Raw genomic sequence first — 26,189 nt, forward strand, 5'->3', positions numbered from 1 at the left:
TCATGGAGGGCCCTGGCTGTCCCACCGAGGAGTCTGAGCTCTCTTCCGGGTAGCAGGGAGCTCATGTAGTTACCTAGCACTGCATCTCAGACCCCTTCATATCTTGGGCCAATCCTCTCTAAGGTGGGGAGTATATTTGCACCGTTCTCCCTACTAGTATATCAGTTCTGGAACTAGCCTTCCTATCAACAGCTACAACTTTCATCCTAACGCATTCCACCTTCGTCCAACCTGAATAGCTGGCCTTGTGCCTGGGTTCCTGTTTATTTCTATAGTGAAGACTGTACTCAGAGCTGTACTCTGAACTCTTTTCAGCTTGGCTGGGAAAATAAGTTTTGCTGCCAAGCATGGACAGGGAGAGCCAAAAACCCTTTCACGTGGGGATCAGGGTCCCACCTGTGGATCAACCACAGCATAGCTCAGATACAATGTTAAAACATCCCAGAAGGACCTACCTCTCCCACCTAGACTGTAGAGAGGAAATTTTATTCTCTTGGCCCTGACTTCAAAAGAAGCAAGATTGGGGCCAGCCCAGTGGTGCAAGCAGTTAAGTGCGCGCGCTCCGCTGTGGCGGCCCGGGGTTCGCCGGTTAGGATCCTGGGCGTGCACTGACGCACTGATTGTCGAGCCCTGCTGTGGCGGCGTCCCATATAAAGTGGAGGAAGATGGGCACAGATGTTAGCTCAGGGCCAGTCTTTCTCAGAAAAAAGACGAGGAATGGCATCAGATGTTAGCTCAGCGCTGATCTTCCTCACAAAAAAAAAAAAAAAAACAGTTTGGTGCTATTCACAAGCCTTGGGCATTTCTTTGAAAGGATAAATTTATACCACTATTTGAACAGTCATGAATGCAGCCCTTCCTATATTGCTTTCTAAACTGAAAGAACAAATATGGACTGCCGATGCCATGAACTCAGTGTGGCTAAAGATACGAGGCCACACTGAGCTGCTTTCACGGAACATTTTAGTGTTTGCCTGGCAGGGGGTTTCTAATCAAATACACACGATCCCAGATTGACCCTTGTCCTAAACTGTGTGTGAAAGAGAGGTCTGTCGGCAAAAGTATTTAAGGAACTTAAGAAAAAACTTTCCACAAGAGTTACTTGCCTATAAAGGAGTCCCTTCGTGGGAGAGGGGAGAGAGTAACTGCACCGATTGCAGAAAGGGACAGCCACCTGGCTTTGATCACATCTCTGTGCCACACTGGATAACTGGTTGGAAGCATTACTCAGGTGCCATGTCCAATGCTTTGGAAAAAACTGTAGCATCAGAGTCCATAAAGTCCATAAAGTCAGGATCCTAGCTCAAGATGAAGCCCTTGCTGTAATACTGCACCACACACAACATGAGCAGCCCACGGCCTCCGCGGACTGACCACGAGAATGGCAAGGAGGCAGCCCCAGGCACAGCAACAGCACTTTTGTCCATGCCCCCCAACTCACTGTATGGCTCTAGGTAAGTCATTTGCCCTCTCTATGGTTTCCTCATCTGTAAAATAGAGGTTATGATACAGACTAGAGTTACCTCACAGAGCTCTTCTAAGAAAAAAAAATGAGATAAATATTGCAGCCTCTTGGCATCTATGAAGTTTTGTTGGACAGATACTAGGCAGTATGTTAATTACTTATCTGAACTGAGTACAACGGGCTTATGGCTGGGAATGAGATCCAAACAGACACCAATGTGCATCCATCTCCACCCTCAGGCAAATGGTCAGATGGAACAATGATGTACCTGTTAAAGATAACTGAGGTCCGAGCCAAATTAAGGGGCAGGTTGTTCTGCAGAGTTAGATTAAATCAGAAACATAGGGCCAGATAATTCAGATTTCCACAGGAAAATCCTCATATAGTCAGTGAAAAATAAATTTCTCCCACCCGTTCTGAAGAAGGTAATGTGAGACATTAATCAATAATCAGACAAACACACAATTCAAAACTGTGATCATTGCTGTGAATTAAAAGCAGTGTGCTATGACACTATTCAATATGCAAAACATTGTACAACAGATTTAATTCTTTCATTCCATTGCTTAAAAGCCAGCTGTGGCCTCCCACTGAATTTAAGATGACATGAAATATAAGGTCTTGCACAGCACAGCACAGCCTGTCCACTAGCCTCATCGCACGTGGCTCTCTAATAACCCAGCAATGGCCGCAGGGGACTCAGTGATGCTCCCCAGTCATATCACCTTCCCCATCGCTCTACGTCTCTGGGCATGCTCATCCCTAGCCTGGAATGTCCTGTTCCCAAATCCCAAACATAAGCTTATCTGCCAAGACATGGGTCAGATGTTATCTCCTACAAGAAGCCTTCTCTAACCACTGGCCCCCAAAACCTGCCACACTACTGGGGTCCCTTCTACATATTACAGTAGCATTGTCTAATTGATGCCAATCTTGAGCTCATCCCACTTCATCGTAATTATCTCTTTACTAGTCAGTCTCTCTCACCAAACACCACTCCTTTTGAGGGCAGGGATCATGTTTTCATTCTCAGTTTAACACAACCCCTGACACATCACCCACACTCAACTGAGGAAATGATGGATTATCCAATAATTAGTGTTAGGTCAATTTCTTAACTATTCAGAAAATATTAGATATCTATTCCCCCATTTACCAAAATAAATTTGTGATGGATGAATGAGTTACACGTAGGGAAATAAAATCACAAAAGTATAAGAAAAAAATATACATGTGAATATTTACATAATCTTAAAGTGAGGACTTTTGAAGTATGACGCCAAAGGTAAAAACCATAAAAGAAATGACTACACAAAAAATTTAAAATTTCTGTGTATCAAAAACCACCATAATGTTAAGAGATATTTAAAAAACTGGGGAAAAGTTTCCCCATGTCCTTCACAGTACATTCCACCCTCAATTCCCAACCCCAGACAAACAGTGAGCTGTTTTCTGTTATTTAACCTTTTTTTTTTTTTTTTTTTTTTGCATCTTATAGATTTTATATAGTAAATAGAATCACACGACATATGCCTTTTTGAGTCTGGCTTCTTTCCCTCATAATGATTTTGCGAGTCATCCATGTTGTCATATATGTCCGTAGTTTTTCCTTTTTATTGCTTAGTAGTATTCCACTGGGTGAGTTTATCACGTTGTGTTTGTCCATTTAATTCATTTGTTGATGGCCATTTGGCTTGCTTCCATTTTTGGCTACTGTAAATAAGGCTGCTACAAATATTTATGTACAAGTCCTTGTATAGACAAATGTTTTCATTTATCTAGAGTAAATACTTAGATATAGAATGACTAGGTTATAAGGTAGGTATGTGTTTAACTTTTTGAAAAACTGTCAAACTGTGTCCCTAAGTGGTTGTGTCATTTCACATTTCCACCAGCAGTGTATGAGAGTTCCAGTTGCTTCACATTCTCACCAACAATTGACATTGTCACTCTTTTTAATTTTATTCATTTTAATGAATGTGTCACGTTATCTCATTGTAATCTATGTAATTTTAAGACATTTAAATTATTTGAAAAATTTACTTCTCGGAAGGCCAAAAAATCTTTCTGTAATTTCTACCCAACAATCCTATGTCTGATAAGTGTAATAAATTTTCAATTCAGTTGCAAGTACTTGCATACTTACTGTTGTGCAAAGCACTGTGTTAGAAGCTAGAGAGGATGCAAAGAAGAGTACAATATGGCATTTGCTCTCAAAGAATTCAGTCCGATAAGTACAGAAATAAACCAATTACAACGTAGAATGGACAGTGTCCTTGGAAAAGCCTGGATCACAACACTCCATAAAGGCTTCACGAAGGAGGTGGCATCTGAGATAGTGTAGAACTCCTCAAACTTTTGTTGAAAACCAAAATATCCCATACTTTTGTCCTAAATTCTTCTCTCTCCTAAACCAAACCATGTGATTCTTTCAAACTTGACTCATAGGACGCATTGTCACCAGCCTGGTTGCTCTCTTCTGGACATACTTGGGCTAAAAATCCTTTGATGTGTGGTGCGACTCGAATACAACACCCAGGAGTTGTCTAGTCCACAGAAAAGAGAGTAGAATTTTTATGGTTAATATTCTGAATATTATACTTTCATTATTTATAAGACTGCATGGGCTTTTCTTTTACACGTTGGACTTTTACTTTACACTGTTGATTCATTCATTTATATAATTTAGAGCTGTAACTGATGTTACAGATAGACTAATATAACTCCCTCTTTTTCCAAGAGAGAAAGAGTTCCACAGTTGCTTAGGTTCTTTGTCCTTTATCATACGGCCAGAAACTGATGGAGGAGGGACTACTGTGTAAGTCTCCTCACTCCCAGAAAGGGCTTTCCTTGAGTAAACCCAACTCTGTCTTTTCTACAGGTTGTTGTTAAGCCACATCTTTACCATCTCATACATCAGCATTTTTTTATACTTAGGTGCTGGCCCTTTTTTGTTGTTAAGTTTAATAATCTTCTGTATCGCCCTATCAGCATCTTTTTGGATTCAGATTATATCTAACAGATTGACTAAGACTCCTCAAAATATGCCATCTGCAAAAGTGACCAGCATGACATTTACATTTTCAAACCAAATGGCTGGCTGGCACATTGAACAAAAAAGCCAAAGAGAGAAGAGCGCAGAATTTACTCACTGTGACTGAATACAGTGTAGGCTGAGTGAGAACCCAAGAGAGAGTGACAGGGGAAAGCAAAAGGTTGACACTGGGGAAGAGATATGAGTGGTTAGAATGGACTCGGACAATCCCTCAGCAGAGAGGAAAACTGCACTAGTTCAGTTGGGGAAAGCAGTCTGGGAGTAAGACTGTGAACAATGCACGGTGTCAGAGAGGCTCAGGGATTAAGTTGTGCTGCCTCCATGGACTATGCTGGCCTCAAGGTTTAACGTGAGACACACGGGTTCTGGTTCCCTATATGACACATCCCTCCTACTAATGAGGGGCCAGGGATTTCCCAGGCTTGCTCAGTGCAAAGGCATATATAATCCAGAGCATGTGTGAGGTAAGATGTGGATTTGTTTACATTGCCCCCACTGGACTATGTACTAAAGATGTCCTTAAAATGAGCAGGTGCCCTGGATCTCTTGCCCAGCATATACGAAGGCTCTCCATATCTGCCACGAGGGCATAGCATTCAGGTGGAACAGAAACCAATTGTACGGGTGTGAATGAGAGAAGCTGGATGCAGACAGATATGAAGTTTATGACTTCTAAATCTTAGAATGAACTCCAATACCAGTTCTCCAGATTGTAGCACAACCAGGTAGAAAGGACACGGCAGGAAAAGAGCTAGCCTATTCCCCTACTGGGATAGTCACCTGGTGAGTGGAACTTGTCAGCTGTGGTCCTCTCATGTCCTGTACATCATTCCAACAGTACATATTCAGGAAGCTACTATGAAGCAGACACTGAGCTACAGGGGCTGGGAATATGATGGTGACCAAAGAGACTGCTCCATCACGGAACTTAAAATCTAATAGATCCTCCTGTGTATCCTGGAATTCTACCAGGTATTAACCAAAGGCTGGAGTGCTGCTGGGTGTGGTGAAATGGACAGAAAGGACAAAATTATTGGGAAATGGTATCATTTGTGCTTATCAGTGAATAAAATCTAGTACACAATCTTGAAGAGTTGAGGTACACGGTCCGCTCACTTGCCTGTGTGACATTCAATGCCAAAGATGTTACTCCTATAGACTACAACAGTTCCCAAGTTCATTCATTTGTTCACCCATTGTTTCTCATCTGATGGAGTGGGGAAGTGGAAGATGTTCTTGGCTAACTTTCTTATGTATTATTTGATTCAACTATAATTAAGTACTACCTTCTGATCTGGAAAAAACTAGTTTTGCTCTTAAAGACAAAAATGACTAGAAAATATTTGGAGAAGATCCTAAAAAGTTATCTGGTTTTCTTAACTTGCAATAAAAGATTAAGAAGAGGGAAAGGCACAAAATAAATCATCTTGTCTGATTCCCTCACCTTACAGCTGAGGAAACTGAGGCTCAGAGTGCGAAATAATATTCCTAGCTGTGTGCTAACCTACAGTTTAAATAAAGGAAAAAGAAACAGAACTTAAATACAATAGCTTCTTTTGGAGAAACTGTTCTCATGCATGGCCCACTCTCAATCAAGAAATTCAAAAGGAACAAAACACACTTGGAATGAATTTCAAAGCCACTGGAGAAGCCAGTCCTCCCTCCCACTAGCTTTCAGCAAGCAAGGGAGGGGGCACTTTCAGGAGAGGGAGCTGTACTATCGCACTGATATACCGAGGAAAGCTATAAGCACAGTGTGTCTGGATTTCGGTAAGACATTTTTTCAAAAATAGAGAGTAGTGAGCTACTTGAAGCCTCCATTATAGGCCCGAGAAAAAAATAAAGATGGATGAGAAGAGATTTTAGGCAGGAACACCAGTTAGGAAGCCAACTGCTGCAACGAACCAGAATGATCAGGAAAGTGACAAAAATGGGGATGAAGTCCCTATTCTAGGTGAGACCACAGCCACTGCTGCTGTCACCCACCCCCCACTACCACCATTACCACAAATAAAAGAATCTTTTCCTGAACCCTTACACGCCAGGCACTATTCCCTTTACACACCTTATTGTATACAATCCTCACAACGACCTTAGTGTAGGAGGAAACAGGCTCAGAGCAAGGAAGTCACTCGCTGGGATGGTTTTTTGCTGTGTCAGCTGGGCTGGGCTATGTCCTCGGTTCCTCAGGCAAACACTAATCTAAGCGTTGCTGCGAAGGTATTTTGTTGATGTGATTCAAGTCCATAATCAGTTAACCTTAATAAGAGACATTATCCTAGATAATCTCCTGATTTAATCAGTTGAAAGGCCTTCAAAACAGAGCTGAGGCTTCCCTGAAGAAGCAGCTCCGCCTCCACAGCTGTTTCAGCCTCTGGGAGACAGTTCCCGCCCACCTTTCCTGAAGGCCTGCCCTACGGATTCCAGTCCCACCTAGCCTGGCCCCACAGCTGCATAAGCCAATTCCTTGCAATAAATCTCTTAATATACATACCCCCTACTGGTTCTGCTCCTCCAGGTGAACCCTGACTGATACACACGCCAAAGATCACACAATTATTAGGTGAAAGAGCTCAGATTCTCTCAAAGCCAAAAGTAGGCCAGTATTCCACACTCCCTCCCAACAGAAGAAGTTCCATTTCAGACATCAGCACTTCACAAAAAATGGCACCACGTCCAAATGTCTGGCAGGCATTGAAGGAAGAGTTAAAAGGATAAAAGCTCTGGGGGCCAGTCTGTCTGGGTTCAAATCTTGGTTCTGCTGCCTACTACGCAAGCTTTATCTTGAGCAATGTACTTAAATCCTGTGTCTCAATTTCCTCATCTGAAACGTGGAATAATAATAGTACCTTCCTTATAGAGTTGCTGAAGATTTGATGAATTATACCATGTAAAGCCTTTAGACAACTAGCAGATAGTAAATACTCAATAAAGGTTAAGAATTTTAACTATTTAGCAGAAACAAAGGGTGAGAATGATCCACGCTAAGCTTCTGAAATAGGGCAAAGGGGGAGCAGAAACACCCATGATGACTGTAACGAAATTAGAGTCATAGGAAACCACTCAATTGTGATGCAGAACATAATCAGAGTGATATCAGCACTGAAGAATGCTTCTCTGACTATGACTATTCCAGAAAAGGCCCACATTTCATAGGCATTATAACCTAATCCAGGGATAGGCGAAAGCAAGAAACAGCAGTTCATTAGAATCTCAGTTCCACATAGAAAAGTCTCCTAACTTGTTCCAGGCCTGATTGGTCCTCATGCATAAGAAGAATGCAGGGTTTAGCATTTTCAACATCAGCAGGTTTTTCCAAAAGGCACCAAAATGTATTTAGATTTGGATGGTCTATACCCACATCATTGTTACCTATGGGAAAATACAACTCTTGCAGTTTATGAGTAAATAGAAGACATGATGGAGGCTATTATCATGGTTAATATTAGGCAGGCCTGATTGGATCTGCAAAATTCAACACAGAACCTATAAAAGATACGATGGTTCCTGACATCTAAGGTATCAACAAAATGAGACACCTTCAGTTTAACTTTGAGGAAAAAAAAATTCATCAGTGTTCACAAAATTATTTGTGTATCTTTCCACTGAATGGCAATTATTGTGGAAAGAAGAAAGACCCTTTAAAAAGGGAGGGCGGGGGGGGAAGCACTGTCACTGCAACAGGCAATGTTCAAGATCTACAAACTGAAACACAATACGAGTTTTAGAAGTAATAAAACCCAAAGTGACATTTATGACTTGAACACTATCTAGGCGTAACATACCATAGTTACAATGAGGGCCAGAATCTAAACTGCTTTCAGGCTCTTCCTAGACAAAGAGCTAATAAAAAAATTATTCTTAAACCTCTTGATAAATAATTTGTCCCAGATGCCTTCTAAAATGTGAGGTGTGAATTTGAACGTCCCTCTAAGATTAGGCTGCTTTGCTTTTGACGTCATGTCCCAGAGGTAGCTATGACTATTGTTGAAAGGAATTAATAAGCCAAAAGTGCTAGTTGAACTCAAGTTGAAAACTAAAGAAAAGGAGAATTGTCCTAAAGTAGCCACTAGCACTAGGATGCATGGAAAATTGGATTTGGTCTCTCTTTTCTAGGTCAGTGTTGTCACCTGGGTGACTCATAGAAGAGATGGCCTACCTAGACTGCAATATTGTTTGTCTCCATGGTGGTGTAAGCACAGCGTACCTCTGGGTAGCAAATAACTGCAAAAGGAAATCCAATTCTCCAACCAGGAAGCTGGTAAGAGAAATAAATGCAGAGCTGGAGATCATGTTCAATATTTCGATCAAAACTTTTCTCTAGATCTTTGACAAAACAGTTATTAATCATCACAATCTTCTATTCATTTAAACATCTATTAATATCTACTCTGTAAAGTGTTCAGTTTCAATTCTATTGTATACTGATTTATCTTTTAAAATCTGTATTTCTATAAAATACATATGGCTTTGGTAATATCTTGGCTCAACAACAATCTATTCTCCCTATATTTTCCTCTCCTAAAAAAAAAGATGAAAAGATATTTGATGTATATAGAGCTTCTGCTTTCAAGTAACTTCTAGGCCGGAGATCCTCTGCACTGTATCTGAATCAAAATAAAAAGATCTTCTGATGTTATCACATGTACGTGTTTCCATGAATGCTCTTTCCACATTAGGAAAGACGTGTTCAGACGTGCAGGGAACTGGATTCCTTTTGGTTTATAAACCTTCACTAAGTGTTTGAATTGGAAGTCAAGGCTGAAGGTATTTTTCCACTTTGTTGCACGGTGCTGCATGGGAAGGGTATGGGAGAACATGTCCGTATCAAGGGTACATCAGTGATGCGGACAGTGGACCAACATAGGTCATTATTCTGAACAGACATTGGAAGTCCAGATACCTCCTTCCCAATAGGCTGTAACAGGAATAAATGAAATAATACTTGTGATGATTTTCAAAAGAAAGACTGTGAAATGGATTTAAAGATATAAGCAGCTATTTTTTTCAGGGAAGAAAAGAGGATGAAAGAAAGAAGTGGCCCACATGGACTTGGAGCGAAGGCTAGGACCTAATAGCCATTCACCGGGCAAGAACCAGGACCTCTGCTTTTCTTTCAGATCAGAAATACACCACAATAAGCCTTTGAAGGTGATACAAAAACTCTGTTGCTGACCAGGGACCAAAAAGAAGATGCATGTATCCTTCCTTTTGGAGAGCAGGCAGACCACCTGTTTTTAACTCAGGCCTTCTGTTGTTAACTGTCTGTGCTGCATCACAGGCGTGGGAAGGAAGCCCCCCACAACACCAACAAGGCAACTCCAGCCACCAATACTTCCTTTTCCACTTTTCCCACCCAGAGCCAAAAAAATACTAACACCAATTCTGCTAAGCATGTCACTGATGAGTTTCCATTCCTATGCCTATTCTCTGTCTCTTTCACTGCCTCCCCAAGAGCTATCTATCCATCAATAACAAAGTTGGTATCTTCTCTGAAAGCCTCCTGTGAGTCCCGCTCCCACGAACTAGATATAATTTCTCCAACTGTGGGTGGGGAGGCTTGCTGCTAGCAGTAAACTATAGATTTTACTAGGTTCTATCTTGTATTACAAATATTGTGGCTGCTTCTCACCTAGCCTAATACATTTTATAAGCTCTTTAACCCTTTTCTTGCTTCATCCATTTCTCCACCTCTGTTTGCCTAGAACAGTGTGAGTATGTATTTAATGGATCCCTTATGAATGAACCAACCCTGTCCACACCTCAAACCAACCATCCTTCATTTAAAATCAGCAAACTTTTATTAAGCACTTAATAGGTGCGAGGAGGTGGAGATTGTAAAGATGAGTAAGAACCAACCCTGCTCTCCTAGGAATGTGCAACCCAAGGGTGGAGCTAAGAAACCTACCCAAAAAATGTGTGGCAAGCAGGCACAAGTGTTATAATGGGCACACACAAAAACCACAGTGTGAAAATAGGAGGGGAGAATCATTTCCATTGACGTGAGAAGAAGTGAAAAAATCATTTGTTAAAGGTCAGATTTCACTACACAGCTTGTAATCATCTCATTTAATTTCCATGTAACTCTCCAAGGTAGGAATTTATTACTCCCATTTTATAGATAAAGAAACTGGGGCTCAGAGAAGTTAAATAATTTGGCCAAGAGCAGACAGCTAGTAAATAATGACACTGGCAGTTATACTCCCAATGGCCTGGTTCCAAAGCTCATGCAGATTCTCCTACACCAGATCTCCTCCTCCTCCTCCATAGGCAGATAACAACGTAATAAAACCCGAGCTCAGCCTTCAAGATTACCTGGTAAGACTTCTACAGGCCTGTCTGGAGGGAGGGCAGGGGCATTCAGAAGCAGCCAACAGCCTGGGCAAAGGCCTGGAGGTGGGAAAGTTTAAACCACCTGGGGAAAGGCAGATGCCCTCACATAACCGAGAACAGGACATATCAGACAAAGTGGAGATGTTCTGGAAGAGAAAGCCAGTGAATGATTCTCCATTTTCCCCGTGATATGCTTGGAACAAATGCTAAAGCATATTTCTTTACTTAAAAAAATAAAGGAAATACTGTAGGAAAGACATTTTGAATGTATCAGAAATTCCTGTTTTATGGCAATAATCTTGACGCTCAATGATAAATATCCTCTAAAGCAAACCATGTTGAGTGGAAGAACGATTCTCTCTACATTTCCTTTTTCTCCAGCCTTCTTTGTTTTTCTCTCTGTCAAGATATTATCTAGAGATTTCAACCATAAAATTAAAGACTAGAGAAATGAAACACCAATAATTTACTTAGATAAATGACAAATTTCCTCTCATGCCAACCAACACTTAAGTATTTTCAAATGATAATCTTAATATTATATAACTGGACTGATTTAAATATTTTAAGTTTAAAAATTAGAGGTGGGGTAAATGAGATATTATAGCCTAAAGTGATGTATTATACGCAATATATGTCAGGGCCCAGTAAATGTGACTTTACCCAAGTGAGAGAAGAAAACAGGGTGGGGTCATGTACAGCCAAGTGCATCATAAATTATCAGTAAACAGCCAGAAATACTACATGCTCCTACAGAGAACATCTTTCACCGGTAGTCCCAGCTCCACTAAGAGCTTAAATTATAGGTTCTTCTAAGTTCTCACAGCCTCCTGATACTGGGAAGGAGGGAGGCATTGGGCAAGGCAGGGAGTCCAGAAGGGCTGGGATTTTCAGAGGATCCACCCCAGTTAGCAGCCTTACAAAACCCAGGACAGGAAATCACTGCCTCACAGAGCCGGCAGATGCCTCCTGCAGGGACCTGGCTCACTGAGTCCCTGATAATGCTGATAATGACCCAGATCCCAGGCATCTGAGTACTGCAGCTGTCACAGTGGAAAACTGGAGGTCTTCCACTAAATGGGACAACTGAAAGTAGGGCGACCAGAATGAAATGTTATTACCTTATTTATGATTTCCTGAACATTACGTAAAAGGAGAGTTTTTGAAAGGATGCTATAATCAATGTTCACAGCACAGAAAGAGATTATGCTTTTTAGAACCAGGGAGTCTTTCCACAAGGAAAAAAATAAACTGAAATCACTGTATTTACTAATATTTTGACTTTCCCCATATGTTGTAAACATTAAATTTTTTTTTCCCCTGGAGCCAAACTTTGATGAGGTGGCAGTCCCTCCCCTCTCTTCCTTCTCTCCCCCATAGTCTCTTCACCTCCATCCCCTCCTCATCCCTCTTCCCCCTTCCTTTTCCTCCACCCTCTCATTTTCCTCCCCCCTCCACTCCTCCATCTCCCTCTCCCTCATCTCTCCCACCTCTGTCCTCCCCTTGCTCCTCATCTCTTTCCCCCTTCTCCTTCCCTCCCTCTCTCCCCTTCCTTCTCTCTTCCTCCTTACTCTCTCCTCCTCCTCTCTCTTTACTCCACCATTCTTCTCCTCACTCCGTCTGCTCCCCCCTCTCTTTTTTCCTCTCTCTTTCCTCCCCCTAAAACATGTGAAAAGTCATTTCAGTCCATCCTGGTTTATCTCTGTAATGCATTTCAGGCTAAAACAGTGCCTAAGGATCCAGGAAGTGTAGCTTATGCAAAGTTGATTGAGACATGACTTTTGATTTCAGAGTCACAAAATGATTTTAAGCCACTATAATTGCAGAGCTACACCTCAGAAGAGTTGGGTCTGATAACATCACAGGTGAGAAGGCTGCCCCACAGACGCCTGGACCCAAGACCACCTCTGGCCGTCAGTCTTGGAAACGCGCCGCTCCCCCAAGATTGCCCTCTCCCTAACTCCAAGAATTCTGGAATCATTTACCAGGAGGACGCCCGGGCATTTGGCAGCTTGCTTAATCTTGGTGTTTACCATAAGCTTGTCAAAAAAAGTAAGTGAGCAGGCAATTATGTTAGGCACCAGCTGGTTCTGGTGGCCATCTTCAAAACCAGCCCTAAAGGTTTTTTAAGCAGTATAACCAAACCATGGGGAGTTTTCTCCCACCACTAGTTTTAGATTTTTATTTTATCATGAAGGCCTTAATGTTAAACTACCTAGGAAAAAGGAATCTGCAGGGATTTTATGTGAGGAAAACACAGCCCTGGATTCTGATATAGAGATCTGTTTTGTTTTGTTTTTCCCTCCAGGAATGGGGGGATAGATAAAGAGCGTGTCTGGAAGTGAGCACTGTGCTCATTAGCATCACCCAGTGAGACAGGAAAGAATGGGAAGCCGCATGGGCAGCAGCCACAGATTTTAGCTCCAGTGTTGTCATCTTCTGGCTGTATAACTTGGGCCAACCTCCGTTTTCTCATCTCATCTGTGAAATGGAGACAATGCCACCCACTCCACACGGCTGCTCTGAGACTAAGGAAGGTATCCGTTACGAAACGCCTGGCATGTTAACAGGACCTCAATAAATGCTGGCCCTCCCAGCCCTCACTGAAACGTTGCTACTCTTACCTAAGAAAGATTCATTTTGATCATTCCCAACTTCACATTTGGTATTCAGCTAAAACTACAATAAACTATTTGTGCAAAAACTTGTCATAAGTCCAAAAGACTTATCTGGTGAAAGCCGCTCTTTGAATTAGTAGGTGGATTTTCAACTTTCTTTTTTTTCAGTAAAGCCCAAGTATTCTTCCAATTTTGGCCAATTTTAAGTTGTGTGGGACAACACTTTCTTAATGGACTAGACAAGATTCATTAATTTCACAAAGCAAACTGGAGCTGTAAATTATTAACTATATTAAGCTAATGTCTATGGAGCACGTACTAGTTCCTAAATACTGGGCTGAGTACTTTATATGTATTTAAATGCATTTATTTCTCATTTAACCCTAACAATCCTGTAAGACAGATACTATAATTATTCTCATTTTACAGACAAAGAAACTAAGCCTAATGGTAAATAACTTTTTGTGTTTGTTTGTTTTTTTTGCTGAGGAAGATTTGCCCTGATCTAACATTTGTTGTCAATCTTCCTCTTTTTGCTTGAGGAAGATTCGCCTTGAGCTAACATCTGTGCCAATCTTCCTCTATTTTGTATACGGGTTGCCACCACAGCATGGCCACAGGCGAGTGGTGTAGGTCCGTTCTGGGGAATCAAACTGAGAGAAGCAGAGTAGGCCAAAATTAACCACTAGGCAGCCGGGTGGCCCTAATGGAAAATAACTTAACCTGGGTGTCACAGCCAAGAGCAGAGAGGAAGTCTGGAGTTAACATCACACATACTGCCTTCTCTTTTCAAAACAGTGCTTATTCACATCTTTACATCATCCAGAAAGACTTCAAATATTCAAATGATAGAATTTTGGAAATCTCCCAGTGATCTAAATTCCCACAACTGTATTAGATTTTCAAAAGCACCTCTTCTCATTGCTGTGTTTCAGATAAGAATCTAAACTCATCACCATATTCCAAAAGTGGAGATTGACTCAACTGCTTCTCTGAACTTCTTTCTGCCAGTCTTCTTTTAGTTATTTCATGTTTTTTCCTGCCTCCCGTTTGTCTTAAATAATAGATACTTTATAATCAGCCCGTAATCGTGAGTAGTCTCATGGAAGACACCACAGAATGTTGTCAGTGAACACTAGAGAGAGGAAAAAGACATAACGACGCCTCCATAAATTCACAAAATCTTCACAAAAATATAAAACAAAACAAACTGATTCCACTGATGGTTTTCCTAAAGCTGTAATGGTAAAAGACAAGAGCCGCCTCTCGCTTACGGAGGCCTGTGGCGGAGCAATGTGTCGTTTTCGAGAGTGAGAAATGGGATGGACTGAGTCCACGCGCTCACCTGCCCGCCTGCCCACCTGCCTGCCAGCCCCACGGGGCGGGGCAGTTTTTGAAGCAAGGAATGAAAGTGAGTATTTCCAGTTCAGAGGGGATGGGCTCGCAGAACCAGAGTGCCTTCAATGGCTGATGACAACTGGTTTATACAAAAGAAAGATGAAATCTAAAAAGTCCACGCAGCAGACCCTGCAGAGGGCAAGGTGGGCGCCCGGTGGTCGGCGGAGGGAGGCTGCTCGCCATCCCAGGGTGGATGGTCCCTCGCCAGCTCACTTTCGCCAAAACGTCCAGCCCGGGGCCAAGAAATGCGGCTTCGGGCAGCCCGAAAGCCGGCGGCGATCCCGAGTGTCACTCCCCACCTTCCGCTCCCTGGGAGGACGCGCGGGGCGCCGCGCCGCACCTGTGCCCCAGAGCCGATCGGAGGTGATGCCGGGCGGGAGAAGAGCGCTCGCAAAGTGCGCCCACCTGGCGCCGCCGCGCCGGCCGCTCGCCCCCTGTCCGGCGGGGGGCGCCCCCTGCGCGTCCGCGCCGCGCCCCCAGCTGCAGCCGCCCGCCCGCAGCCTCACCTCTCGCCGCAGCCTCCTCTTCCGCCGCCATCGAAAGAGCCACCCGGGCGGCTCCGCAGTCCCGGGGTCGGCAGCATGGAGAGCCCCGGGCCCGCCCTGCGCCGGCCCGGGCGGCGGCCCCGGAGCGGAGGCGCGGACACGCGCGGGGCTCTGGCGGGTGCCGCGGCGGCCGCCACTGCAGCCCCTGGGCGCGCAGCGGGCGCCGACTCGCCGCCTGGCCGGCCCCGGCTACTGAGCATGCGGCCTGGGGCTCGCCCGTCCGCCCGCCCGCCCGCTGGGTCTGCGCTCTCGGCTCTGGGCGCGAGACAGGGACAGGGCGCAGGGCGGAGTCACCGCGGCACCGCCCCGCCGACCCCTGCGGCGAGGGGCCAAGTGCAGACAGGCTGGAGAGGTAGCACCTTGAGCCTTTCTGGAAAGCATCCCACTTAAAACAGTGTTCCGCGATCACTTTAAGATTCCTTGTCTGAGTGTCCCGAAGGTTTGCATTGTTTCCCTGGGGGAAAAGGTAAAGGATGAATGGAGATCGTTGCGTGGTGGGGGTAGCGGAGCGAGGGGCGCTGGGGCGGGAGGAGCTGGAAGAGGGACTTCCCCGGCCCCTTCTCTTTTCTGTCTAGGGAAGGACTTAGCTGCAGAGACGAGGGTGTAATGGCAGAGAGGCATCACCGAGGAAGCCGTTTGGGATCCTGCAACCGCTGGATAAATGCAGAAGCCAGACCTTGTGGGGATCATTTGACTGCCCTGCGTCCTATGCCTAATACGCTGGTTCGCTCCCCGCCCTCTGGTCCCTAGACCGTTCCTTGGTTACAGTTTGTCCAGTAGAGGTAGTGGAGGAAAGAAACAGCAGCGAAAACACTAAAGCTTTGCATCAAACAGCCTTAATGTATTCATTTTCCTACCAAGACTCTTCATTATAGCGTCTTAACTAGCTGCTTATGCGTCCTGAGGGCTACTTAAGGCCGAACCTGGGCAAAGGGGGTTGGAAGCTTATTCCTGGGCAGAAATACGCAAGACTGGAGAAAATTGTTGCAGTCTTAAGGGGAGACTGGGACTTGATGCTGCTGGAGATGGAGAGAGATGCTAAGAACTATGTGGCTCTCAATAACACACACCAAGACACATCCCCAATCAAAACAACTCTTGAAACACCTCAATCCGGGCTTTGACTTGGAACTCTCCCCGAAATCCACCAACACAAATTTTTGCTGGCAGCTCAGAAAGAAAAATTCCACGGAGATCCTGGCAGGTAGTCTTAAAATCTGGCCTAGGTTTCCCTGAACGTGTTCAAATCCTGGCTTTCCAGACAAATGTGCACTGTTTTGAGATGGTTTACCAAGGTGGGGGGAGGGGTGGCTACCCTTAGACCTGGGCGTGTGTTAAATGCCAACTTAATGGTGAGGCAGAATTGCTAGGACCCTGGTTAAAATGTACAGTACAGACTATGTACACAATGTTTTGCTTACAAAGCATTTTTCCCTTGTCATCTGGTGTGAACCTCACAACGACTTTTGTGAGGTAGTGGAGCACCTAGCATTCTTGTCTTATCGGTAGACAAACAGGTTCAGAGCTGATGAGTATTTTGGCTGGGATCACTTTGTAGATGGTAGAAGCCAGATGGTAAAAGTCAGATCTTCTTCTTAGGAGTTCATACCGTGGTGTCCAATAAGCTTGCCCGTGAATCACTGCAGTCTTCATTTCTTAGAAACGATGATTCACTTGCACCAAAAGCCTGAAAACAAGAGAAGGAATCCAGAACCTAAACATGATAGCAGAAAGCATAATGCACAAGAACAGGCCCACCAGATTGCGCCAGGCAAATTGCTCTTGTAGTTTAACATGTGTTCCCCTTATTGTTCAAGTTTAAATCTTACTTGCTACTTTTTCTTTATGCTATAGAGCTTTACTTTCTAAGACATGATTTAAAAAAAAGAGTAGTTATATTATACCTTCTAGGATAAGACAGAGGTAGAGAGCCACACAATATCTTGACAAATGGCAAAGGAATCATTTCCAACCAGTGGTTTTCTCCTATTTTCTCCTTGAGCAAAATTAAGAAAAGTGATTTGAAACATAACTTGCAAAATGCATGGTATAGTTCCTTCAGATCAATGAGGTTTCCCTGCCAAGAGCCCAGGAACAGCTCTGCTCTTCAGGAATCATTGTTAATCCCAGGGTGAACTTAGTTCATTAATTTTGCTTCAATGGCATGTACTTAGGCAAGAACAGTACTGGAATTTGGAACCACTGCCTCACACACGGTATATTCCCATCCTTTTCAACCTCCTGCCAGGATTGTAACGATGTAATTGAGTTTGGAGGTTGCTTTAAGACCGCTTATTTAGTTGGTCCAGGACAAAAATATCCACCTGCTTCAGAGTGTGGGCAAATTGAAGACACTACTTCCAATGATGCATAAAAATAACTACCCATTAATGAGCTCCTAAGTGACTGGAGAAAATAACTATATTATTAATATTTTAAAATATTAATATATTTATATTTAGTATTAAAAATATTTCTTCCCCGCACCCCCATCCCATCCTCAGAATTCTATGGAGGGTGACTACTGGGGAAGATTCTTGGATTTGCTGAGCAGGTTGATGAGTAGGAGCGCAGTTGGGAGAAACAGGGAGGCCAAATGTGTTTAGAAGGATAGATGATCCTATAGTGGGCTTCTGGTATGAGAAAGATCGGCCTGAGCTTCGCCCATGAAGGGGAGAAGCAGAGAAGGTAATTGCAGGAGGTGTACTCATGAGAGAGAGGAAAGGAGGTGGTGGCAGCTGCTATAGGGAGTGGAAATTTGAGCAAGATCTTTTAAAAGGGTATTTAGGGAGCTTCATTGTGTAATGCAAACCCTCTTACATTATTTCTCTGGAAAATAACATCGAAAGCTACATTCCTTTTCAATGCTTTTGGAGTTGATTTATGTTTTTATTAAAAGTGAAAACATTTTGAGATTGGCCTTAGATGGACAGTAGGGCCGCCCACAAAACGCAGTTATTATTTCATTCATTTGTTCACAAATATTTATCGAGTGCCTACATGTGCCAGGCACTGCTGTAAGTGCTGACTTGTGTACTCCACCTACTGTGCATGTTACTTCACATAGATGTTCTCACAGCAATCGATGGGGCAGGTATTATTTTGTTTTTGGAAAAGTCCAACCAGTGTCCTTTCTCCCTTAGCTCAGTGGTTTCCAAAGTTGCATGTGCATGAGAAGGTGCAGAATTTCAGAGCCATCCCAGAGATTCTGATTTAGTAGGTCTGGGGTGAGACACCCTAAATCCTTATTTCAAATAAGCACCCTGTTGATTTTGAAACAGTTGCTCTGAATACTCTACTTTAGGAAATATGCTTCAACTTGTCAAAAATGAATTTTCTTAAGCCTAGGTTCTTGCAGGGGTTGTGTGTGTGTGTATTTCTAGTAGCCAGAGGACAGAACTAGCAAAAAAATAAAAAACCAAAATGCTGACAAAAATAGAGGGAGGAACAAAACTTAGGAGAGGAATGAGGGAATAGTTGTGCAGACATCTCTTTAAATGTGGAGTTATTGCTTAAAGTTATTTTTCCCTTAGAGGTTATGTATTTGTGTGTGTGTATGTTAAGTGTCAAAAGCAGAACTAATTTGTACTTTTGCAGGTTTGGGATACGCCTAAAGCAAGTGTGGTGTCCCAGGTCCTCCTCAGTCCTCCTCTTATTGTATACAGTTGTACAGGAGGATTCTTCAGGTTCTAGTTCATGATAATCTTACCTAAGAGGACAAGACTAAGGACACTTTCCCTTTGCTGTCATGGGTGTCTCCCTTTGGAAGAGACTTAAAAGTCAGCCTATGTTTAAGGGTTTGATAAGGAATATTTTAATATGAACAGTAAAGTAATTCCGAGGTAACTTTGTGGTTGTTAGTACAACCTCACCTGAGAAATGTTTTGATTTGTATTAGTCAAAGCCCATCTTCTCAAGTTAGACAAAGCAGTTGAGCCGATAGTAATTAGGCCACCCCATCCCTTGCTTGATCTGGGGGGGGAAGTAAGTTGATGAGGGTCCCTATTACTGAAATAAGGGCCTTGGGGGAGAAGGACCAATCAAGAGATGAATAGGAGCTGGGAGGGATGGCAAAAGCACTAAAAAACCCAAGCCCCGGTCACTGGCCCGTACAGCCATTCTGTTTGTATGATGTCCAGAGACCACCCCTACTCCTGGTTCTCCGAAGGACAAGAAAATTGGGATCCCAGTAGCTGAGCCATGGTCTAGCACAGTGGTACTCAGTACTCCTGTTTTTGATGGGTAAGCCTTTAATGGACCAGCCTTCAGTGCATACATAGGCAATAGCAGAGCCAGCAACAAAATCCAGGTGCAGTGGCATCAGGTAAGAACCATTGCTGTAAACCTGTGTGGCACCCTTTTCATTATCTTGGAGCTTGTTAAAAGAACTCTTATTTTGGGTCTGGTATCACGTGGCCATGCGCTTTAGGTGAGCCTCACCCTAGTACCAAGGATGTGAAGCCTCATTAGTTTTAAGTCAATCACCAACCAGGCCAGGTACTGTTGTAGGAATGGATGGATGACATAATCACGGCCAATAAAATGTGGGGGTTACTTGGCTTAGAATGCTTCTGGAAAAGATTTTCCTTGCTCTTAAAAAAAGGGGGTGCACAGAAGTAGTTTCTCTTTTTAAGGACTTACATGTTGTGTGAGGATTTGCTTACGAGTCCCTATATCCATCTAGCCTCTCTGAGAAAGACCAAGGACAAAGCCAACACTCTGAGGATGACGAAGTAGAAAAATGGCAAGAACTTGTGTCCTTGATGATGTTTTTGAGATGCTCAATTGATCACCCTGGAAGCTCCTTGTGCCTTAGTGTTACACCAGATATTAATTTTCCTTATTGTTGAAGCCATTTTTAGTTGTGTCTTCTGACACTTTCAGTCAAAAGTACCCAAAGAGACAACTCTCACTAGCTCCCCATGTATATTTCTGAGGTCTAGAAGCATACAAGGTAATCTGTCAATGAAGCATGCTCCATGCGTAGAAGGAGCACTGGACTTGGGTTCAAGAGCAATTCATTACCTGCGTTTGGGTAAGTCACGCTCAGCCTCATGTTCATCATGTTTATTTCACAGAGTAGTAGTAAAAACCAAAATGAATAATGCAAGTGAAAGCATTTTGTATACAAATATAAGTTCTTTTTATCACAAAATGCTTTTGAAAGATGAATTTAGAGTCTCCAAGTTTGCTCCAATGTCCAAGTTTTGACAATCAATGTTTTCACTGTTTAGTCTTAATAATGATGTAATTGAAATGATGTTACGTCAGGGAACAGTTGGGAGCACAACCAGGATGAGTTGGATTCTGACTGGCTCTCTCTGAGCTCAGCAGAGAGAGTATCATGATTGATTATCAGTGTCTTCCACGGGACAGGATGGAGTGGTAACCTGGGGACTGGGCCACTTCTATCACTAGTTTCCATGCTATCTTGAGGCATTTTCAGTTTAATTTTGAGGCATTTTTAATTTCAATTCTGCTTGCTAATTGGTTTTGGCCAATGGGGTAATTGTACATAAACCTGTACAACTATCTTGATCGTTTAAACATAACACAATTGAAACTTCAAATACTTATTTTGTTCTTGATGTGATCTCTAAGTGTAAATGTTGGGTACATTTACAAAATAGTCTTTCTTGAGTTTTGGATAACACCTTCTCAAAACTCAAAAATAAAACCAAAAAACCTCACCAAGAGAAATATTATAAACATAGTTTTTATTCTTTTCTTACCTTCAATGAAAAAGGCCTCATGCCACCAAGACATATTTTTGAAACTCAGTAACTGAACACAGAACTCAACAGCCTGGTGATTATTCTTCTAGACACCTGCTGAATAATTTATATTGCTTTTAAAAAAATAACTAAGATCTATTTTTATTACTTCATTCCTTTTTAAAGCAGCAATATCCTCTCACATTTTTTTCATAAAAATCTAAAATATATCCCAAGTGTCTGTATTTATATTTGTTCTAAGTGTTTGTTTCATTAAAATTTTCCAGAAATAAGTGCACTTCTAAAGAGAAAATAAAATTTAAATAAAGAAAAGAGGATATAATCATGGTTTAGCAAAACAGTTATTTTGAATGTTCTGAATCTTAGCAATTCAAAGAAAGAATGTGATTGGTAGCCAGGGACCTCTCTACTGATTAAAATCTCAATTCATTTATTTGTAGATCATCAAAAGATGGATAGCTGTTTCTCCTACCAGTAGACACTGATTGATTGATTGTCGAAAAGTTTTCTACAATAAAACACCAAAAATAAATGTACTTAAAAATATTTTAAAATTTACAGATGTACATAAAGATATACAGGTGTTTAAAAACAGAAAAAGTATGCTATTATAGAAATAAATGAAACCCTATCTTAAGCAACCAAAGAAAGTTTTGAATATTCCACATTTGTTGTTTTCCATTGTAATAGCTTATTAAGTCAGCTATATGTTCCATTCAGAAAGGTTGATTTATAAGAAATTCCTTATTTTCAGATAGCACTATGCTTCAATAAATTTAAAGATTTAAAGCTATGTTAACAAGAAAAGCATAAAAGAAAAATAACATAACTTGCTTTAATACAAAGGTTTTTTAATAAAAAAAGTCAAAGTCTACATTAGATCAGGAAATCAATAAATCTGAATTATACAAGCTTTCTATATACTTAGAAAAACCAAAAACACAGTTTATAATAAAACTCTTTAATTCAAAATAGAGTCTAATTTAAAGAAAATGTCATTATGCCCAGCTGATTAGATAGGGTTGTGTTATTTAAATTAAATGGTTCACCTGGAATATGGGAAATGTATAACAGAGAAAATTCAATCTCAAGGGTACTTTGCAAATTATCTAGCTAATTTGCATCATGTATTAAATTCTTAGCCTCCAAAGGGCAGACACAGTCTTTAATTGCTTTTAGATAGGCACTTAAGAAATGCTTTTGATGAGGAGGAAACCCCAAAGGTTGTGAATCACTCTATTAACTCCAGGGAAAAATGAGACTCTAAACAAAGTAAACTTTCCAGAATTGCCCTTCCACTGCCAAGAAATCGTAACTATTTCCAAGTTCTTCCTGTTAATAAGAATGAGGGAGATGGAAACTAAAATGCTCTATTCTTATCCAATTAAAAAGTGAACTTAGGTAATTCAGCTCCTTTTTCTCTCTCCCTCTCTCTCTGTCAACTTGAATTACTGATTTTTTCTATACTAGAATAGTTTCCACATTAGAACTAGAGAGTGTTGCAATTTCCTCATGTCTTACCCATTCGCTATCACACTAGCAAAACAGTCCTTTACAAAAAAAAGGTGGGGTGAGAAAATCTCACAAAACTGAGCAGAAACCAAATATTTTGTAAAATTAGAGGCAGTTATGATTAGAAAAACCAGAGTGAGTCAAATTGAGATACCCCAGAATTTTAATGGTTCTCTCTCCCAGATACTCAGTCACATGATCCAAACAAGAAAAATGGATATGAACTATTAGATGAACACATAATAAGTATGAAATACTAGAAAGAAAGAAAGAAAGAATGAATGAAAGGAAGGAAGAAAAGAGAGAGAGTGAATGGGGGGAAAAAATCCAGGATAGCCTAATTGAAATATTGTGGCACTGCCTAGCAGCAACATTTATAAAAGCTTTTGTAGATATGCATAATGATCCTATGCAATTCTTCCCCATTAAGAAGAATATCCCTACAAATAAATCATCATTTTAGATTTTGATCACAGATCATTTGTAATGGTTATAACTGTTGTATCTTAAAAAAATTCTATCAATTAACAGTTAAGACAAATATTAGGCCATTCTTTGATAAAGTATTATTCCTCAACTAGTGCTTATGGAATCAAAACCTCAGAGAGTCCTTTTAGAATTAAAATGTTGAGCTAGAAAAGATTATTTAATTCTTAGGGAAATACCCAAAGAATCTGATGCTGACATCATCTCCCCTATCCTCTAATCGCACCCCACACCTGCATTTACTTCCTTAAGTCCATTTACGTTGACCACAGTGATGTAGCTAAACATGAACAATATTGCCCTTGAATAAGCTGACCTCTATCCAGGATGTGTCATGTCTGAATACAGCACTCCCACAGGAAAGGAAAATTCTACTTAGTTGCGAACATACACTCTGCTCAGGATCTTTGGTACATTTGGAGTATAAGAAAATAATGGCACAATAATACAAGTACCATCAAAGGAAAAATTTTCATCAAAAGAAATAAAAGTTAACCAACCATGATATGTAACAACTTTCTAGAAAACCAAAGTCAATAGCTCTTTGTTCTCTACAAGTCCATTTACATGATCAGAAGTTTGACATTTAAAAAAATAGTTTAATAAAAATACACTAGTTCCACAAGCAGCCTTCATGGTCATTTCTTAAATTCAACTCACCATAAACAAATTAAAATAATGCCATGTCCTCTTATTAAAAAAGAAGTCCTCTTGTCACAATAAAAGCAACTTTACATTTTATATGATACAGTACATCTCCCTATGAGTATACGGACTACGTATATAAAGGTCATCAGTATTTCTGAATGCAAAGTAAATATATTAGTGGAGTGCTTGAGTGAAGGTGTTGAACTTCCTCCTCATTATAAACTTGTCACTCCCTACTGTGGAGTTTGTGTAGTAACATGATGATAAATTCTATTTTTTAAATAACCAGTGTATTTGCTTTTTAAAATTTCTTAAAACCATTACAGAAATCGTCTTCGTCTATATTCTATAGATGTCCAAACCAATAGGACAAGTGTTCTAACACCAACCATAGAAGATGGCTTTTATTGATTATCTAGACCCATAAGATTTGCAGTAAAAAAAGCAATACTGCAGTGTCACCTACAGGTGAGCCTATGTTGCTTTAAATGATATGTGTTTCTCCTGAATTGATTAGAGGTGTTACAGTACAAAGCCACAGCACACACAGGCGGAAGGGACCTTAATACGCACGTAGGCAGTGCAGTTAGAAAGGGATGTACGTTTCTTTTATTCCAGTACCTTCGTATAATAAAGTTAACAAAAATAATAAAATATTAAAAAAAAAAAAAAAAAAGCCAGCTGGCACTGCCAACCCATTCCTGCAGTAGTCTTAGAAATCCTAATCCTGTAGAATTTCCTCTTGTAGTCACAAGCACCACCATCTCAGGAGTGTTTCAGTGTACTGTGTCTACGCCAAGCGCGCCTGGTGATGCAGCTACCTGAGTTCTCTTGGTCGTGGGAGGATGTGATCTTCATTCATAGTTTCCCAGCTTTCATGTAGGTGGGGATAGAGCCACGTTGAGTCAACCCTTCAAATCTTTTATAGGTATAATTGAGAAAAACCCAGTCTTTGGATTTGTAGTCCGGTTCTGTGGCGTTTGGCACTAGATAGAAAAATTAGCCAAGAGCAAAGGAATTTCATGAGTGAAAATGTCATCATCTTCACAGACTTTTAATAGTGTTAGTTGTGCTGTAGATTGCTTACCTGGTTGTAAAATATCAGATTCAGGAAAGTCATCAAAATTTGAAGTATCATCAATACTTTTGATTTCTATAGGGATTGCTGCTGGCCTTTCCCTATAAAAAGGTATTGAGTAACCATGGTAAATTTTCTTGAACTCTTAATTTCCCAAAAAAATAATTCTACTTGCAAATTCTGCATGCTGTTCTATATTAGAAGAGCCAAGGATATTTATCGTGGATTTGAAAATAATTAGGTGGATTTCATAGCTGAATATAATTTTTTATTAAAATATTATCATTTACTTGGAGTTTTTATTTCTTCGTACCAAGACTTTCTCATGCTGTTTTTTTCAAGTGGAAAAACAAGAGTTAGTGAAAAGGAAAGTGGAACAGATTTTATTTAACATATTTTATAATTATAAAGTATGCTGGATATTGTGGGGACTGGATCCTACCTAATTAATTCAGGAATAGAATTCTTCTAGTAGAGAATCCATAAATCACAAGTCATTTGGGAAAATAAGGGGCTCAAACAGTGAAGGGACTATGCATTTTTGATGAAATCTGAATCCAAAAACTTCTCAGTCATATAAATTTTAAGGGAATCAGGGACATTACATTAAAAAATTAGTCATAAAAATGCCTTTTATCATGCTAAAAATATTTAAGTATAGAAATAATTAAAAGAAGTTAACAATTTTTATTGCTTCTATTTTTTCAACAAATACTTATTGGATCCATTCGGTGATAAGTTTACAAAATTATGTAAAAGCATGTATGTATTTTTCCCAGAATTATTCCAACTTATTTATACTTAATCTACTAACTTAATAAATTTATATTAGTTTACTGGAAAGAACCACAGACCCAGGTGCCCTGAGATCTAATCTGTTGTCATTAATTAGCAGGATGACCTTAGGCAGGCAAGTCTCTGCTCTGCGACTGTTGCCTCATTGTAAACGAGATTGGACTGGTGGTCTCAAAGCATCCTTCCAACTGTCAAAAGGGGTAAGTCACAGTTCTGTTCAAGGAGATGATGTATGTACAGTATAATACAGAATAGCAGTTAAGAGTCAGGACTCCAGAATCAAACGTCCTGGGTCTAATTCTAGCTAGCAACTCTAGCTAGATCATTGACTAACTGCGGCCTTGTAGGCAAATTACTTCTCTGTGCCTTAGTTTCCTCATTTGTGAAATAGGGATAATAGTATCTGTTTTATAAGTTTATTATGAGAATAAGATAAGAAATGCACATAAAGTACTTAGAAGAGTGCTGGGCATATAATAAATGATCAAAAAATTAGCTATTTTTACCACAGGTGGAGTGCC

The 26,189-nt window shown here is 41.1% G+C and overlaps 2 protein-coding genes across 9 annotated transcripts in view; both read right to left on the bottom strand.

The window, feature by feature from the left end:
- The window catches only part of BMAL2 (basic helix-loop-helix ARNT like 2), a 76,619-nt gene extending 61,082 nt beyond the window's left edge, over positions 1-15,537 (bottom strand). For 2 of the 5 annotated variants that reach the window (XR_015554975.1, XM_087442642.1), the window contains exon 1: positions 15,376-15,534. Coding sequence is in view for 4 of the 5 variants with exons in the window: in XM_087442642.1 (XP_087298768.1) it covers positions 15,376-15,406 (31 nt within the window). In the remaining variant the exon portion in view is untranslated. Of the gene's footprint in view, positions 1-15,375 lie in introns of all 5 variants that reach the window. The other 3 variants (XM_087442644.1, XM_087442648.1, XM_087442643.1) reach the window with 3 other exon arrangements.
- A 5,577-nt stretch (positions 15,538-21,114) lies between these two features.
- The window catches only part of STK38L (serine/threonine kinase 38 like), a 78,682-nt gene continuing 73,607 nt past the window's right edge, over positions 21,115-26,189 (bottom strand). For all 4 annotated transcript variants that reach the window (XM_004435474.3, XM_004435473.3, XM_087442649.1 and 1 more), the window contains 2 exons: positions 24,883-24,974; positions 21,115-24,781 (listed from right to left, as the gene is read on the bottom strand). In XM_004435474.3, the coding sequence (XP_004435531.1) occupies positions 24,654-24,781; positions 24,883-24,974 (220 nt within the window). In that variant the 3' untranslated portion in view covers positions 21,115-24,653. The remainder of the gene's footprint in view (positions 24,782-24,882; positions 24,975-26,189) is intronic.

This window comes from Ceratotherium simum, chromosome 17, assembly GCF_057802395.1.
Source record: "Ceratotherium simum simum isolate JZ-2026a chromosome 17, ASM5780239v1, whole genome shotgun sequence".
Classification (NCBI taxonomy): domain Eukaryota; kingdom Metazoa; phylum Chordata; class Mammalia; order Perissodactyla; family Rhinocerotidae; genus Ceratotherium; species Ceratotherium simum.